The sequence below is a fragment of the Hakea prostrata genome, chromosome 3 (assembly GCF_041222555.1).
Source record: "Hakea prostrata isolate BN-2017 chromosome 3, UWA_Hpros_2, whole genome shotgun sequence".
Lineage (NCBI taxonomy): Eukaryota > Viridiplantae > Streptophyta > Magnoliopsida > Proteales > Proteaceae > Hakea > Hakea prostrata.
In genome coordinates this window covers 2,902,751-2,920,727 of record NC_142602.1, presented here as the reverse complement: position 1 = coordinate 2,920,727, position 17,977 = coordinate 2,902,751, and the positions used below count along the sequence as shown (strand labels likewise).

Genomic DNA, 17,977 nt, shown 5'->3' with positions numbered 1-17,977 from the left:
TGTGTTTGCCTCCTGCCATCGTCAAACATGGATTTGTGCCAGGATAAATTTGGCGCAGGGGTGTTTTCTCCTTTGCGATATGGTTGGTAGGTGAGGCTGCATGCATTCGCCCGAACCAATATCGCATAGTTTGAGAAAGGAAGAATCTGGTGTCGAAAGTTTCTGCACAAGTAGAGCCGGTGGGTAATTTTCCTATGTAACTTTACTCCAGCCATGATCTCATGTTACAATTGTAGTCAGTACCTTTGCACTAAAGGTTAATCCTTCACTTCCAACATTTTGGGGTGGTCAGGATGTTAATGACCTGTGACCATGCTTGATGTAACCAATCCCGGTTTATCCCATAGATCAATTAATACATCTTTTCTCTTTTCCTCCTTCATTGATTTCAGTTAAACCTCACTTTCTTAGTCATGATAAACTGCATACAAATCATAGTAGGTCACATGAACATGCGAAGTAGAGGTCTTTCTTCCAATTTTCGGATATCCTCATAATAGGAGAAAGATCATTCAATGGCTCTTTCTTCTCATTAAGAGATTCTATCAAGACCATGGAATCAGATTCGCAGATTACTGAGCAACACTCCTCCAGAGCTGCAAGAAGTCCTGCCAGCATTGCTAAACCCTCTGCTTGTAGGCTGGAAGAAGCTCTGATCTGATTTTCCAGCCAAGTATTGGCATGCCTGCAAGGTTTTGACTAATGACCCCCACCCCCCGAATGCCTGTGTCTGCAACCCATGAAGCATTTGAATTAATCTTAACAGTACTTGCAGGTGGAGGTTGCTTTCTCTGTTGGACTCTGTCAGGTATTGAAAGGGGTCTCTATAATGGATTGCTCCTATTTGGCTTGCCATGAACTGCCTAGAATCATTCCAAAGCTCGCCTTGCCATCTCACTAGTCTTTTGTGGAGTCCATTCTTTCCCTCCTACCACATATGCATTTCTTGCACGACATTGATATAAGCCTTATTGGATGTAACTTAAGCATATCACACCAAAAGTTGTCAGAATTCAGAATTCGCCTTGTAATGTTCATAAACGAACCTATCCGGAAAAAAAAAAAACTGTGAATAAACGTCTGAACCTAAGAGACTAATACGGCCGTTGTTAATTATATTTAAATTTCAAACATGAAGGACAAAGTATCCCTCAAGTTATTTAATATATTGTGTTAATATATGATTTAAAAAAAATGATCATTAAACATTAATTGAATGGTTAAAATATATATGTATATATCTAAAAAGGGAAAAAAATTTAATAATACAATGTATTAAATAACTTGAAAGCCATTTTTGGTATTTTCAAATTTGAAATTTGAATATCTGTACTAGTCGGTTAAGACCTCGTAATCTAATAAAAAGTAAAAGAATTTATTTACGGATGAAAAAGTATATAGGGGTGTTTTCGTAAATATCGATTAGATGCGGTAGTCTCGCATTTTTATTTTTGTACTTGGCAAGGGTAGCCGGTGGTCTCCCAGTAGATGCCTGGAAAGGATGCCGATACTGCAAAACGATAAGAGAGATATTTATGTTGGTGACCATACAAAATCCTCCCTGCGATTGTTTCCCGCTTCAATCTAGCATTTTCAACCCAGCGTTTCCTAGGGCATTCTCCGTTTCTACGCATCTGAGAACAAATGTTTATTTAGGGTTTCGAGTCTCTCAAACTCCACAGTTCCTCGTGTTGAAGTTCAAAATCTAGATTCAGAGCTTCTCGAGGAGTTTGTATCACGGTGCAAAGAAGATGGCCGCTCTGAGTGCTCTTTCTCTCTGTCCTTGTAGACTTTCACGTCGACCTCGCCCTAGGAAGACTTCCATTTCTTGCTGCTCAAGTGTTTCTAATCATACAGGTATCTACCTTTCACTCTCTCTCAGTCCAGCTCTTCTTATGGAGGAAGAGTTCTGATTCGATGATGTTATAATTTCATGCAAAAGAAGTGAAATGAATTACAACTGGATTCGTTGATTTGAAGAAAAAAGTAACCTATGATTTTTCTTGCATTGATGGTTTAGTTGCTTGCACTTCGGTTTTGATATGATTTTATCTTTTTCATCGTTCTTGAAATTGGTGAAGTCTATTCTGTGACCACCAATTTTATTTGTGTAACTTTTCATTCTATTTGTTTCACATTTATTCTCTATTGCGACTGCTAAAACCTATTGAACCTTTCATTAAATGATAGCGTTATTGCTTTTAATTTCTAAACTCACCATCAAGCCGTGGCAATCATGAGATTCATTTTTAATCTTCATTTCTTCTTTCATTACTTGACCTGTCAGCATGTTCGTTTACTTTCTCCATTCATATTGATTATACTGATTTTTGTCGATGATAGGTATCCGTGGGTCCAAAGTCCCAAACAGGAATTTGAAGAGAACAGAAGGAGCTAGGAGAAGTATGGAAGATTCTGTTAAGCGCAAACTGGAACAGTTCTATGAAGGATCTGGTGGCCCACCGCTTCGTGTTCTTCCTATAGGTGGCCTGGGTGAAATTGGGATGAATTGCATGCTTGTAGGGAACTATGATCGTTACATTTTGATTGATGCTGGCATCATGTTTCCCGGGTGTGTTTTAAAAATTTAGTTCCCTTGATTATAACTAGTTATGGAAAATAGCCATTTCTCTTAAATGATACTAGAAGTGCTTTTCTGCGTGATTTTTAAGTTGTTCTTTATACTTGTTCTGGTTGTTGGTTTTGTACTAATTTACTTTCATGAATATCAGTTATGAAGAGCTGGGTGTACAGAAAATTATACCTGACACAGCTTTTATCAAAAGATGGAGCCATAAAATTGAAGCAGTTGTTATAACACATGGCCATGAAGATCATATTGGTGCGTTGCCTTGGGTAAAGTTTCTTTCCACTTTTTAAACTTTGATCCTGCTGTGAACTTCCTTTATAACATGTGCAAGTTTAGAAGGATTTTGATGCAACCAAGTCCCCAACAAATATTTTCTTGGAATTTAACAAAACAAGCTATCCTTTTGCACGACTCTTCTACATAATCTAAATTTCATGTCTACAAAGGCAAGGAAAATGAAATATAACTTGTACTAAAGGGAATTTATATTGTAAGGAATCCTGAGTTTAGTTTTGTTTTGTTTGTTTGATATTGGCCATTCTTCTTGTGTTCTCTGAACAGGTAATTCCAGCTTTGGATTCATGTACCCCAATATTTGCTTCGTCCTTCACAATGGAGGTGCGTTAAAGGGATAGTCACTTTCTTATATATATGTGGTTAAGATATGTACTATGTGGTATTATGCTGATGTGTTCTTGAATCAGGGGGAGTATATGCATGGCGCTGTTTGTTTGGTAGAGTTAGAATTGTTAGTGTATGTGTCATAGAGTATTTTCTTGTTTAATCTTGTTTGATGGAGTTAAAATTGTTATTGTATTCTGTTTCTTTCTTTACCTGTGATTAGACTTCTTTTACTAGGACTCCTACTAAGAGCCTATTGTTTGCTATCCGTAAACTGTGATGGAGACATGTCCTGGATCTATCATCATATCATGGTTCATCAATCTCTTTTCTTCTTTCATGTTGTTGTCCTTCTGTCTGTTTATGCACTGGCCTGTTTTTGCTCCTCTAGAGGTGAGTAAAGAAAATCCATTGGGGGGGCGACACAACAACAAAAGAGCAGAAAGGAGCCCAGGGGGCGCCACACGGACGGGAAGGCCCAGCCACGCCCCAGGCACAAGGAACCCCCGAAAGAAGTCCCGGAAAGACAATCGGACTCCAATTGAGGCGATGTTCCATTTCCAAGTGCGCCGGAAATCCTCTGTAGAAATGGGCCGTGGGCCCGGCAGGACGCCCAAGGCGGGTCCAACCTTTAACTTTTCTCTTGATCAGTTGATGGAGATGTATCTTGGCAGGAATGATCTTGACGTAATGGTCCATAAGAAATATATTTGACAATCAGTTGAAAAATTCCAAAAACTTGTAGCACTCTGGAACTTGATTTGACTGAAACTAGGGTTTGGAATCAGGAACTGATGGAAGGGATGGGTAAGTGAATGAGATTGATATTCTTGTGCGGAAGAGGAGAGAAGAAGAGAAGTGGAGAGAGAAAATCAGGCTTGGGATATCAATCTTTTATACACTATCAACAGAACCAACATTGATGTAGGCTTAAATCAAGTAGTGCTGCAATTGGGATGGGCTCGGTTGGGCTTTTCAAACCTAATCCCAGCCCCAAATTCTCTTAGCTAAAGCTTATTCCCACCCTGATCATTAGGCCTAAAAATTCTTGCCTGTGATCCTAAACCCATGAAGGGCCAGGCCAAGTCCAATCCCTTCTTGATTGTCCTTGATTGAGCTGGTGAGGACAGGTTGGTCTTGTCCTTTTCCCTACGTTGTCCATTTCCCTGTCCCTAACCTTGGCCATGGTCCTAGCATATCTGATATAAAAAGCATCTCAGGTAAATTGAAAATGAGATGCACAATTGGACAATGTAATTTCCAAAATCTAACTATTATTAAATCTGACATAAAGTATCCAGCTATTATTATTGTCCATGTGTTTAATCTGGTGATGCACAATAGAAAAATAAGACTTCTATAATCTATAATATAACTTCTTGTTAGATCTAAATAATCTAATATAAAAAAAATAAATGAATAAAGAAGCAATATCACTTCCAAGCTTTGATTACTATTAATGTCCTTGTTAAGTCTGATATCAGTAATTTCTCAACCTGATGCACACACATGCACGGACACACAAAATAAAAATAAAATAACGATGGAAGCAATAAAAACTTTCATAATCTAATCTGTTTTTAAATTTGAATAATTTGATATAAAAAAATAAACAAGGAAGCAATAAAACTTCCAAGCTGCTAGTAAATCCGATTCCAAAAATCAACAAAATATCTCAATTCTGAAGCAAACACTAATCACTGGTTTAAAATTAGACATGGGTCAGGATGAGTTTGGTAGGGCAAACACTAATCCCAAGCACACCCTTGACCTTTATTCAGGGCTAGAATATTTTGGCCGCCTTCAGGGATGAAATCTTGAGCACAGGCCCTATTCGGGCTCAAGGAAGGTCAGGGCCAAACTTGCACCCTTATAATCAGCCAAGGGCCAAGTCTCTCAAGATCCTAATGAATATTGGAACCAGCTAGAGTTTAGGGTTCCAACAAAATATCACAATTCTCAAGCAATCACTAATCACTGGTTTAAAATTAGACATGGGTTGGGATGAGTCGGGTGGGACAAACACTAATCCCAAGCACACCCTTGACCTTTATCCAGGGACAAACACTAATCCCAAGATTGGTCTATTCTTAGTAATCCCAAGATTGGCATCTATCGTCGGGTGTTTTTAGAGACGACGCGGCGGGGGTGCGCCTCCAGTAATGTATTTTATGTAATCAATGGAGAGCGCGAGATGTGGATTGTATGTTGGTCAAAATGGGACCTTGTTCTTCTGAACTGCTCTAATTCTTATATTTTTTAGCCCAAAATGGGGGATCAAGTACTGGGCCAGTATCATCTAGGTGCAAGTCCTTTTGGCTTTTTGGGATGATGTGGACCTGCATGGAACTTCTTTGGAATTGGATCTAATCAATTGAAGAACTTCAAAATTGATCTGGTTATGGTTTCTTGAATTCTGTATCTTGTCTGCTTTAATTTTCTCTTGTTTTGGCTAACAATGGTATTTTCATAATTTCAAGTTACAGAGTTAATGCTTTTAATATTAGCATTGACTCTAGTCTTTATTTTCTTTGCTTTGAGTAGAGTTAGGTTGGTTATTTTTCATCTTTAGCTTGTTCTTGTGAAGGGTTTTTTTTTTAATTTATATAAGTAGGAGGCATCATTTTTGTCTTTACATAAGGCTAGTTGATGGTATTTTCCATAGTTTTGATCAACTTATGTTTCTCTTGTTTCTCCGTCAAGCATTTTTATTCTATCTGTGTAATTTTATGCTACCATGCCTTGACTTGATTTCTGAAAGTTCATAAAAACTCTTAAGTTGCCACACAACCTAATTGTCAATTGTCTATAAGATAACTCTTTGCGATTGTTGGCATTAATTATAATTGCTCTCTGTGGATCGTGGCACTGGATTTTCTTAGTCAAAATGTACAGTTAGTCTTAAAATCATTGAATCTTTTCATTTGGTACATAAAGTTTAGTTCTCTCTTTTATATGTTGACAGCTAATCAAAAAGCGCTTGAAGGAGTATGGGATCTTTCTCTCATCGAGGCTTAAGGTTTTCAGGACAAAAACGAAATTCATTGCTGGTCCTTTTGAAGTAGAGCCAATCAGGGTTACTCACTCTATTCCTGATTGTTGTGGGTTGGTGCTTCGCTGTGCTGATGGAACAATTCTTCATACTGGTGATTGGAAGGTGGTTGTTCTGTCGCATCTTGTTTCCTAGCCTATTTTCGGAGTTGGTTCTCAAATACAGATGCTAATTCTACAGATTGATGAATCACCAATGGATGGGAAAGTTTTTGATCGTGGAACTCTAGAGCAGCTCTCGAAGGAAGGAGTTACATTGGTAAGTTTCTTTAAACTATATATGTTTTGGTTGTCTACATTGTTCTGTGGGTACCTTTTCTACCATTTGGAGGACAGTTACCCCTCATTGATTTCTTGCATTTCACCTGTGTCATGTTGGATTCTCATGCAACTATGTGAGGGCCTTGTATTTCCTGTAAAAATATGGAATCCCTATACATATATGGTGATCTAATCTGTTATTTCTTTATTCTTTTCCTTCGACTTCAATAAAAGATGTATCACAGCAAAGCTAAGTATCTACTTTTTGCATTGCACTTAGTTTTAATTAAATAGCTTTCTAAACTATGAAATATAATATATCTAGGCAAATGGGCAATTGGGCATGAGCAAAAAACTTTTAATGTCTGGGTTGCCAAACATTGTTAAGACAGCACTTTGCATATGTCAGCTGGAACTTGGAAAATAGTGTGTAGATGTGTTTTATAGGCCAGAAGCTGTAGTTGCTCAGTGACCTCCCAAAGGACAGCATTTGTATGTGTATATATTTTGAGAGAGTTACCCAACATTTCTAGTCAATTTAATTAACATTCAGAGAGATCTGTGGCTCAGATTATTCTTGTCTGCTTCGTTCTGTGATCCAAAGGTTGAAGTCCTCATCTCGGTTGTTATTCCATTGTTTCTATGATTTTATTTGCATGTACTATCCCATCCTTTTATCCTTTATTTTGATTTCCTTCCAAGTTTATCCTCTACCTTCAATTCCTGATGTCCCTTATAATCCTTCTCTTTTATAAACTTCATTTTAGTTACTGTTTGTCATTTAGCCTTTGTTTTAAATATTCTTTATGGTCCATAATGATTCTAAATAGGATTTCTGAACTCAAGGATCAGATCCAGATTGCCAGAAAGCCTGAATTTGTGTTAATCTTGTCCCTTCCTTTTCAGATGATGAGTGACTCAACAAATGTGCTCTCACCTGGAAGAACTGTTAGCGAGACTGTTGTAGCAGATGCACTACTGAGACGTATTTCAGCTGCTAAAGGAAGAGTCATTACTACACAGTTTGCCTCTAATATACATCGTCTAGGAAGTGTGAAAGCTGCAGCTGATTTAACTGGCCGGAAGCTGGTATGTGTGGAATGGTTTACCAAAGTGACAATATTTCCTTCTTCATAACTTGCTGACAGTAGTTCATCTTCAAACTTGTAGAAGTACCAACAGTTTCTTAATTGACCATGGACGGATCAGTATTTATTTGTCAGTGTAACAGGTATTCATGGGCATGTCATTAAGGACATACTTGGATGCTGCTTGGAGGGATGGAAAAGCACCAATTGATCCATCAATTTTGGTAATGCAATTATGTTTGTTTTATCATTTCTATTTTTAGCCTGTTGGAGTTCCATTTCTTTAATTCTTCTATCCGTTAATAGCTTGGAAAAATAAGGAATTTTCTTTTCCTATTTATTATTATTATGTTTAAGGGAGATTTTCTTTGTCATATGTGGTCTTTGTCTTCTTTTTATTACTCTGAACTCTGAGGTTGCTAGTAGTTTAGTCTTTTCGCTTGACATATTCATAATGCATCAACAATTGGGGCTAATTGAAAGAATTTTCATTGTTGGTTTACTTCTTGAGTGATCTTTCTGTTTGTAGTTCATATTTCAATTTTTGCTGATGTCATTGATTTTGAAATGATCGAAAAGGTTAAGGTTGTGATGCTACCTGGAATTTGTTAGCATTCCATGAGGTTACCTCTATTGAAATTTCTTGCCTTTGCTTCTTTCCATGGATACATTTATTGATGCACCACAGTTGGGATGATTTTAGAAGGATTTTCTTGACACTGTAGAAGTAACTGGCAATTTGTTCTTGTTCCATAGGCATTACTTAGGATTCCATGACGTTTACCTCTGTTGACATTTCTTATCTTTGCTTCTTCCCATGGGTACTGTGATTGATGTACAGCATGGGTGGGATGAATTAGAAGGATTACAGTGCTGTATAACATGCTGGCAATCTGTCACAGGCAGTTACTTAGGTTGGTGATTTCTGGTGCATGCTTATTTCACATACTGCTGATTTGGGTTGATCTCCGCCCGCACGAAGCTACAACAGACACCCCCCCCAAAAAAAAAAAAAAAAAAAAAAAAAAAAAAAAGGAGAGAGAAATTGATGTGTATGTTTTCCGATTTCGTTTATTAGATTTGTAGGCATGGAAATGCCAGTTCTATGGGACTTATATGCGATTTCAGGAGGTAGATTTTAACCATTTCTATTTGCAAAAAGTTGTTTAGGAAGAGTACAAACGGCAGTCTCAAAACTAAGGATTCAAGTTATCAAGGAGGCATATTCATGAAATAAACTAGACGTGCTTCGGATGTTTTTAGATATTTTTTCATGCATGGGAAGAATCTATGTTAAGGGTTAATTTTTTTGAATCAACTGCTGAATGTCAGAATGAGAATGAGAGCAGCTATAAATGATTTTCATTAAGGGTTGCCATGTTGAATTTGTCATTTTGGTTTTTGATGATGGTAATCATAGTATCTGAAGGGCAGGTTAAAGCATCCTGGCAAATAAGTTTGAGATTGCATGATTCTCTATTATAGTTTGCATGACAAGTATGATAATATGATATACAAGTGAGGGGGTATTTGTCGGAACCAAGGATGGTCATTTATCTATTCTTATCTGATAATATGTCTGCTTTCTGTTCTCTATTTGGTCCTTACTATGCATTGTGCAATTTCTTATATTTTTGGAAATTTCACTTGCTCTTTCTGATGCCTTTTCTCCCCACAATCTTTGGTTTCTCTTAAATTTTTTGTCCAGGTGAAAGTGGAAGATATGGATAATTATGCTCCAAAGGATTTGCTGATTGTTACAACGGGCTCTCAAGTAAGATAACCTAAGTGAATTTGGATCACTTCTCCTAGTCATTTCAACATTCATAAAGTTCTATTTGAGAATCTTAGCTTGTGAATGTAACTGTGTTATTGTGTCAGGCAGAACCACGTGCTGCTTTGAACCTTGCGTCATATGGAGGTAGTCACTCCCTCAAATTGAACAAGGATGATGTGATTTTGTATTCAGCTAAGGTAACTGGTTGTGCTGATATTGTGAACCCCAAATTGTCACTTGACTTAATTAATCATTTTCCCAAAATTGTGCCAGATACACCAGTCCTGTTTCACCATGCAACTCTATTTAAAGTTATAATTTTTGTTAATACAGTGTCAGGCATAGAAAAAAATTCAAGGGAAACTCAAGTTTTGATCAGGTGAAAATGAGAAACCTATGTGAGAAATTGGAAAATTTCGAGGAAACTTAGGACTTTTAGGTTTTAGGAAGTGTTTTAGGGTGGGACTCTGCATTTAAGCTAATTGAGAGTATAAAAAACACATTGGCACATGCATTTTGCTAAAAAAGTCAATGTAGATGTCATTCAATGTACATAACATCAATGTAGAGTTGTCCGAGAAGTACACTAAACTTAACTACGCAAGTACATAACATTCAATATATAATTTTTAACTTCAAAACATCAAATACAAAGTAACTGAAAATAAAAAGGAAAGTACAATTTAGTGCCAAGAGGAGTGGCTTGGTGGATCCATCTTGTGAGTTGAGTAGTACTATGCCTGTAACATCCTCTCTTCCAACCAACAGACATAGATATCCCATGCCATTTTATGCCTATGGTTGTTAAGGTAATCAACAATTGCAACTTTACAAGTCTGGTCATCAACATGCCTAAGATAACAAGTCTGAGGGAATCACAATTTGGATAGGGAAATCTTGATGGAGGGGGTATTTGTCGTGGTATTTGGGAAAACATGAAAGAAACAAAAAAAATTTAAAAGCTACGAAACTTGCAGGAAAAAGTCCCAGTTTTCCATGAAATTTACCCAAGTTTCCATGAAATTTCCCAAGTTTCCACGAAATTTCCCAAGTTTCCATGAAATATCCCATGTTCCCAACGAAATTTGGGATTTTTTTCTTCTTTTCATGAACCAGTTGGTCCAATTGGGTTGAACCAGGTTTCGATCAAAAGCTAGGATTATTTTTCGGTCTCCTAATTTTTCGTTTCGAGGTTTTGACGGTTTCAATCGAAACCGAATTTTTTTCTATGGTGTCAGGTATGATAAATAATTTTTGCCTATGCACCTTTAATGATAGGGGACAGGGCATGCAGCGTCTCTACGCTCTTTCTCAATCTGTTCCCCCCTCAAAAACAAGAGTTTTCATTATATGCCATATATTGGTCCCCTCTATCTACGCTATGTACTGCCCTACTCCAATGAAATGTAGAAAAGAAATGAAATTACCAATAAAAGAAAGTAAAAATTTTCAGCCCCATATCCCCATAATGCCAATGTGTATTCTCATTGACCTTCATGCACTTCCCACAAAGAAACATTGACTTGGTTTTGTAATAGAATCAAAAGCAGTACAACTTATCTAAATTTAAGTGATTTATGTGTGAAAGAATTTCATGATTCTTAATAAGCTACTACATGAAAATGTATGTAAGTTAACATGTACAAAATAATTATTATGATGTTGATTAATTTCATAGTATCAAGTCTCAAAAAATTGGTTATCGTATTTGCCATCATGACATATCCAAGAATTGTCATGACTTCGCAAATTGTCTATACACATAAAATGATAAAGATTATTTGAAATGTGACGAGCCCTAGGGATCTATCCAACATGTTCTAATGATACGAGGAATTGTGAAAATAGAATTCATATTACCCAAAACAGAACACTAGCTATCCTCTTGAGTGAGCTATAGGCTCTAATTATATATCTAGCAAATCTGTTCTTTTGCACGCTCGTCTCGAAGACTCTTTAACAGCACAAAAGAGTATTTAGGGGTATGCCCTATAAGCTTTTTCTTTTGGTAAGAGGGTCTGTTCTATATAAACCACACTGCTACTTTCCACAAAGAAATATTCTTCCCCCTATTTTGAACAAAACTCTAGGCTTTCTTAGAAGGAAACTCACTTGCAGTGGGGCCTACCAAAGAACATCCTTTGAAACAAAGCCCACAAACAATCTAATTTAGGTCATCCCATATATCTCAATGCTCCACCGTCACTCAGACAGTCACGTACTTCTGGTTCTTTGTTTAGAGGATCTGCAATTCAAGCTCCTCAAATTTAAAAATAGATAATGGAAGCGTAGGCATTGGCTTCCTCATATTCAAGCTTGGTTCTTGGTAACTGGTATTCTTTCTTGCTCTTTGGTAATGATTTTCTGATCAACATGGTTAAGTCAGGAGTGGTTTCCTCCATGGCGCAGCAGGGCATCCAGTGCAAATCGGATGTCCCAGGCAACTACCCCTATGCACCTTTCCTGTATTGGGCAGCATGCCAGGGATAGCAGGTCTGGTCTGTCCATGCACAGATGCCCTGCTTTGCCAGAGGTGCTAGATCAGTCAATTTGTACGGGTACAGATTTTACAGGGCTGTCCTTCTCGTCATTTGTGATTGATTACATTTTCTTTTTAAAATGCAAGAGCCATTGAGTTTGTGTGCTGTAGAGGTGTCACTTGTTTGATTTTACTTTCTAGGTAATTCCAGGAAACGAGAATCGAGTGATGGATATGCTGAACCGGATAGCAGAAATTGGTCCTACAATTGTTATGGGAAAAAATGAGAATCTGCATACATCTGGTCATGGACATCGTGATGAACTGGTGGGTTAACCTGTGAATTATGGCATAATCCTTTTTGTTCCTGCAGTTCTGTAACTTGATCTATAGTTTTTTTCATACCAAACTTGAAACTTTTTCAATTATTGCCAAAGAAAAACATTCAAAAAAAATTTATATTCATTTGTTGATTTATGAAGCTTCTTTCTCTAGATGCTTTGGTGTTGTATGTTTGTCTCACTCTAACATGCTCACATATTTAGTGACATTTTCTTTGAGGTGGAATGCTTTCTAGAAATAACATCTGTTTTTTTGAAGGAGGAAGTGCTTAAAATTGTGAAGCCACAACATTTTCTACCTATCCATGGAGAACTTTTGTTCTTGAAAGAGCATGAATTGCTTGGAAAATCAACTGGCATCCGACATACAACTGTGAGTTTGGTCTTGTATTTGAAGTTTTCCTTTCTCTTTTTTTTGTTGGTATTTATACTATTATCTTATATTTTACGTGCATAAATATAATTTGTATGTAGCTCTAGATTTGGAAGGCAAGGTTTAAAGTATCGGTATCGAGTATCGTATCGGTCAGGTGATTTTAAGAGACGTATCGTCCTGTATTGAGTATTGTGTCGCTCTAACTAATGTATTTTAATGTAATTCAATGGAGAGACGTATCGAGATGTATCGTATCGGTTGGGTTAAATATGGATACGTATCAGCTAGTATCATATGGTATCGTGGGATACTTTAAACCTTGTTGGAAGGGATCGAACAACCATGATCTGGGATCAACTAGTTAGTTCGGCTAGGTCAAGAAAGAGTTTTAGGAAACTAGGGGTAGGATTGGTGGGTAATGTCAAGTGAGTGTCGGGTAATTTTACAGTGAAGCTCTGATTATGTTTTAATGGTGGAATATTGCCGGAATTAATGTAACAGCAAGTTAGGGTTTGGTTCTCGGGCTTCGGGGAAGAAGAAGATGAAGGAATTTAGGGTTTTCACAGCTCTTTAATTGATGTAAGTCTTTGAAGGGTCTTCTCAGCTCTTCAATTGTTCATAGAAACAGCAACTCCAAGATAGTTGTTTGCACCTGTAAGCTTGATAGATGTAAACTGGATAGTATCAGTGTTCAGGCCAACCAAGGTGGTTAAAGAAGAGGAGAAAGGGACAAGGTGTGCATAGGCAAAACCAGCAAGTAAAGTGCCAGCAATGCTCCTGGGTGACTCCTTGGCAACTATGCCATGTTGGTTTTGAATCACCCATAATGCAGATAGGAGAATATCCGATTCAAGTAGAAATAGGGCCAACAGACAGACAATAAGTAAACCAAAAAGCCAAATCTGAAAGATTTTGACCTGAATTAGAGGAAACTTGTCCCCACAGGAAAATCACAACTTGGATTTCCATTTGAAGGTTCAAGATATGATAAAGGACAATAGTTCCCCAAGATATCACCTGAATTTGAAGGTAGATTGTAAGGAACTTCAGTATTCAATTCTGCCAGAAAATCTCGGGCCTGATAAGATTCCAGAGTTTACATCTGCTTGATACTAAGGTGACACAGCCTAATGCTGAGGGTCGATAATGGCCTAAAATGCTACTTGTATCCGATGGTCAGATTAGGGTAATTGCAGAATCTAATTCCTGCCAGAATTCATTCAAGTGGGTACCACCAATGGGATAACCTGCAGTATGTATAAATATATCTTAAACCAGCCTCAATATAGGATAGAAGCTCCTGACTGGTGGGGCCAATAATGCCGTGAAATGTGAGATCAAATTGATAACCAGATGAAGAGTTTCTGGTGCCAAGAGGGTACCGCAGGCCTAATAACAGCAGCTACTTTGATAAATAACTCCATGAGATGATTGTATTGAGTGATCTCCTTCAGTCGCGCGGCCCGGCGCGCAAGCCCCACAAGGCGCCCACGGGGGGGGGGCCGGCGGGACCGTGGCAAGCGAAGGCCGAGGAGAGAAGAAGATGAGGAAGAAGAATAATTTGGAGGAAACCTTTGCTGAGAGTAGTCTAATTACAACAGAAATAACGGAAGGAACTTAGCAAGCTACTCAACCTCCATAACGTTATTATGGTCCACTGTTCATAAAGCACCCATGTAACCCATCCCTCTATATACACCAACTATATCGTGTAAGTAGGCAGTGTCTGTATTTTGGGACTTCTTGTCCCCCTATTTAGTTTATTTATATGAACTGCACAAATCTGATACACTATACTGACATCTTGCAGGTCATAAAGAACGGTGAGATGCTGGGAGTTTCTCATCTTATGAACAGAAGAGTAATTTCTAATGGCTTTGTTTCCTTGGGGAAAGAGAATTTGCAGGTGAGAGATGGTGGTAACTTAAAATTTTCCCCTCCCTCCCCCACCCCAAAAGAATAAAGAACAAAAAAAAAAGACACTTTAGAGATAGGTGCAAATTGATCCCATTTCCTTGCAGTTGATGTATAACGATGGTGATAAAGCATTCGGCACATCTTCAGAACTTTGCATTGATGAGAGATTAAGGATAGCGTCGGATGGTATTATAGTTGTCAGGTAGATAAGTTAATTATCATCGCATAAGGTGTTTCTGTAAACACTGGATATACTTCAGTATATGTAGGCTGTTAGGTATGATATCGTGTTTCCTGTTGTTTCCATACTTCTCAGCATGGAGGTTTTGCGTCCCAAAGAAGTGGATGGTCTACGTCAAACTAGTCTCAAGGGTAAAATAAGGATCATCACACGTTGCTTATGGCTTGACAAAGGTAAGCTTTTAGATGCACTCTACAAAGCTGCTCATGCTGCACTATCGAGTTGTCCGGTGGGCTGTCCACTGGCTCACATAGAAAGGACTGTGTCCGAGGTTCTGAGGAAGATGGTAAGGAAGTACAGTAGTAAAAGGCCTGATGTGATTGCTATAGCTGTTGAGAACACAGCTGGAGTTCTTGCTGATGAACTCAGTACACGATTAACCGGCAAGTCTGATGTTGATTTTGGGGCATCACCATTGATTAATATTGTTGGATCACATCCCAGAAAGAGGTCAGGCAGGAAGCTTGAGGAAGCGGATAGTGGCAGCACCCTCTCAAATGGGGATGCTTCGCAGCAAGAAATTGCAGGTTGTACCAGTTTTTATTTTACTTCTAATTTTATTGGATCTACTGATTTTTCTGGCTGATCAAATCACACACGACATGCACAGACCCCCCCCCCCCCAAAAAAAAAAAAAAGAAGGGGGGGGGGTAACAAACAGCTATACATCCTACCATTGGAGCCACAATTTGCACTGTGTGCCAAAACCAATAATAGGATGGGTATGCTACCCTTTGGATTGGTGCAACTTAAATCCTATGCCCCAGCTTGTACTGATTTTTTCCCCCTCTATTACTTTGTCTGAGCCCTTTCACCATTCTTTAAATTTTTTTTTTCTTTCTCAAAGCAATCTTGAAGCTTCTCCAAATTTATTTCTTTAAGAAAATATGAAATAGCATATTGATTGAAACAACTCACAACAAAGATGGGTAACTTTGGAATGATAATTTAGGGATTATGTGATTAAATTTATAATGGAATGGATACATTTTGAAGGAAACAAATGGAAAATGGGGATCATCATCAAGGATGGCTACATGCTTTCCAATCAGCTCTATTTGAGGCCATGCTAGATACAAGGCTAAGCTATTTATATCATTTCTCACCACTTCTCTTAAAGTTGTCTTAGGTCTGTCCCTAGCTCTTCTAATTCCTTCAATTTTGATTTCATCACTTCTACGTACAGGGGGCTTTCACAAGCCTCTGTTGAACGTGGTCATGCCATCTCAAACAACTTTCGCATAGCTTATCACTTATTGGAGCTACTCCTAGACCAACTCTAATATGATCATTGCCCAAAAAAATAATTTTCAAAACATTTGACCAAATCTTAAATGTATTCAAATTGGAAATGATAATGGACAGAGGTTCTCTATGCAGCCCATTTAGGATGCCCGCCCTTGACTGCCCAAGTATCTGCCTAAGATGTGGGCCATAAAACTTAAGATCTGACTGCACTGTTGAAACGTGGCTGATCCAAAGTCAAGGCTTCCTATACAGCATTCTTGTGGTGTAACTTATTCATCATATCTGGTTGATTGGAGGTCTCAGCTTTTTAATTTTAGTACTTGATCCTGCCTTGTGTACATTTTAAGAACTTTGTCATTCATCTACTCATGCAGATGAGAGTGCTGAATTTGAACATTTGTTATCTGACGAAGATGCAACAATATCTAGTTCTGACTCAGAAGATTCATCTACACTAAATGAAAGCCCAGATGTCTTCTGGAAATCACTTGATACATCTACTAGTAATGACCAATCTACTGATGGCAATGGTTCCATTCCAGCAGAACATTTGAGTCTCTGGCAGGATGGTAAAGAAAGCAGTGAGGATGATTCTGTTCAATTGTCATCTCCCAGGCCTGTAAAACGAAACAAATGGAAACCCGAGGAAATAACCAAACTAATCGAAATGCGGGCTGAACTTGATAGCAGATTCCAAGTTGTGAAGGGGCGAATGGTCCTTTGGGAAGAAATTTCCGCAAAGTTGCTTAGCAAGGGGATAAATCGATCTCCAGCACAATGCAAATCTCTCTGGGCATCTCTACTACAGAAATATGAGGTTTGGCTTGTTTCTTGCTAATCTGGTTTGTTTTTTGATGGACATATGGTTTGGAATGTTTGGGTTTAAGTGTTGGAGGACAGCAAATTGTTGGGCAGACTTATGAAGTCTTTCTCCCACCATTTTTATGTGATACATATTTATGCACACTGCAGTGCTGGGAGGGGAACATCTATGCCAGCACCAGACTACCTTGTTCTCTGGTAGGGATGCTGGACTAGACAAGTTATACAATGATGGCAAGGATCTTATTCTTGCCCTGAACATGTTTTTGATATTGCCACCAAATCTAGTGTACCCTGCTCCTCCAATCTTGTTGGAAGGGATTATAATTTTTTTGCCATTTTGTCCTTGTTACGGTTAGTCCTTGTAATGGTATTTGGTTAACATCTAGTATTTTTTGCACATAGCAGGAGGAATGCAAGAACGGAAGCAAAAGCAAGAAAGGTTGGCCTTATTTTTCTCAGATGGATAACATTTTATCAGATCGTGAGGTAGCAGCTACAAAATGAGCGACTGGGCAGTGGCATTGTTGGGCTTTACAAATTTTTGGTGGTGATCGTGGTTTACTTGCGTCACATTCTTTCAATGTGATGATTTCAGAAGAACGAGAGCTGGATGAACTTATTCTAAAGCCAGGAGCCTTTCAGTGAAATCGTTGGGTAGACAGTGGGTCTGTGAATGTACACCGCTTGCACCGCTTGCACCGCTGTAGGAAGAATATCTGTATTATGATAGGTGGTGATTATATCTTGTTTTGATCAGCATTGCAGGTAATGTGATATTCTATATTTGGGAATGTCACTGGTGACAAATGAAATAAAATAGAAAAGTAGAAGCAAAAGCCGGTGGAAACTAAGAAAGGTCATAACTGGGCAGAGTACATCCTATGGGTGCACTGCATTGCATTCTGGACGATTTGGCTTTTCGTGAACCATCGCATTTGTTGCTCTTCAGAAACATGAAATCTGTATATTTCCAAAGCCTTAAATGCATCATCAATGGGAGATGCAAGGTACCAAGAAGCATCCTGGGTATTCCAATTGGTATGGATTCATCCTGAAGCTCAAAACCAAGATTTAGAGGTATCAAAGTTGATTCTCGCAAACATCATAATGGTATCTCCTGGGTTTTCTTTGATGAGTTCATTTGCAGGCATTTTGTATGCAA

At 38.2% G+C, this 17,977-nt stretch overlaps 1 protein-coding gene across 2 annotated transcripts; it reads left to right on the top strand.

Annotated features, from left to right (window-relative positions):
- Nucleotides 1-1,604: 1,604 nt before the first annotated feature.
- LOC149020024 (ribonuclease J-like) lies at nucleotides 1,605-17,854 on the top strand. 2 transcript variants are annotated; one of them, XM_089148033.1, is made up of 17 exons: nucleotides 1,605-1,857; nucleotides 2,344-2,572; nucleotides 2,733-2,856; nucleotides 3,152-3,208; nucleotides 6,177-6,368; nucleotides 6,444-6,521; nucleotides 7,430-7,612; nucleotides 7,755-7,835; nucleotides 9,320-9,385; nucleotides 9,493-9,585; nucleotides 12,069-12,194; nucleotides 12,468-12,581; nucleotides 14,395-14,490; nucleotides 14,606-14,703; nucleotides 14,818-15,269; nucleotides 16,365-16,807; nucleotides 17,221-17,854. In XM_089148033.1, exons 1-17 carry the CDS (start codon nucleotides 1,752-1,754, stop codon nucleotides 17,317-17,319), a joined length of 2,637 nt encoding a protein of 878 aa, XP_089004159.1. In that variant the 5' UTR covers nucleotides 1,605-1,751; the 3' UTR covers nucleotides 17,320-17,854. The 2 variants fall into 2 exon arrangements, with proteins under 2 accessions (XP_089004159.1, XP_089004161.1); XM_089148035.1 differs by lacking the exons at nucleotides 1,605-1,857; nucleotides 2,344-2,572 and having other exon boundaries at nucleotides 2,736-2,842.
- Nucleotides 17,855-17,977: the final 123 nt, after the last annotated feature.

Coding starts and splice junctions, on each gene's coding strand:
- LOC149020024 (XM_089148033.1), top strand. CDS start 1,752: ATGGCCGCTCTGAGTGCTCTTTCTCTCTGTCCTTGTAGACTTTCACGT. Junction 1,858..2,343: donor AAGTGTTTCTAATCATACAG/GTATCTACCTTT, acceptor TGTCGATGATAG/GTATCCGTGGGTCCAAAGTC. Junction 15,270..16,364: donor TTCGCAGCAAGAAATTGCAG/GTTGTACCAGTT, acceptor CTACTCATGCAG/ATGAGAGTGCTGAATTTGAA.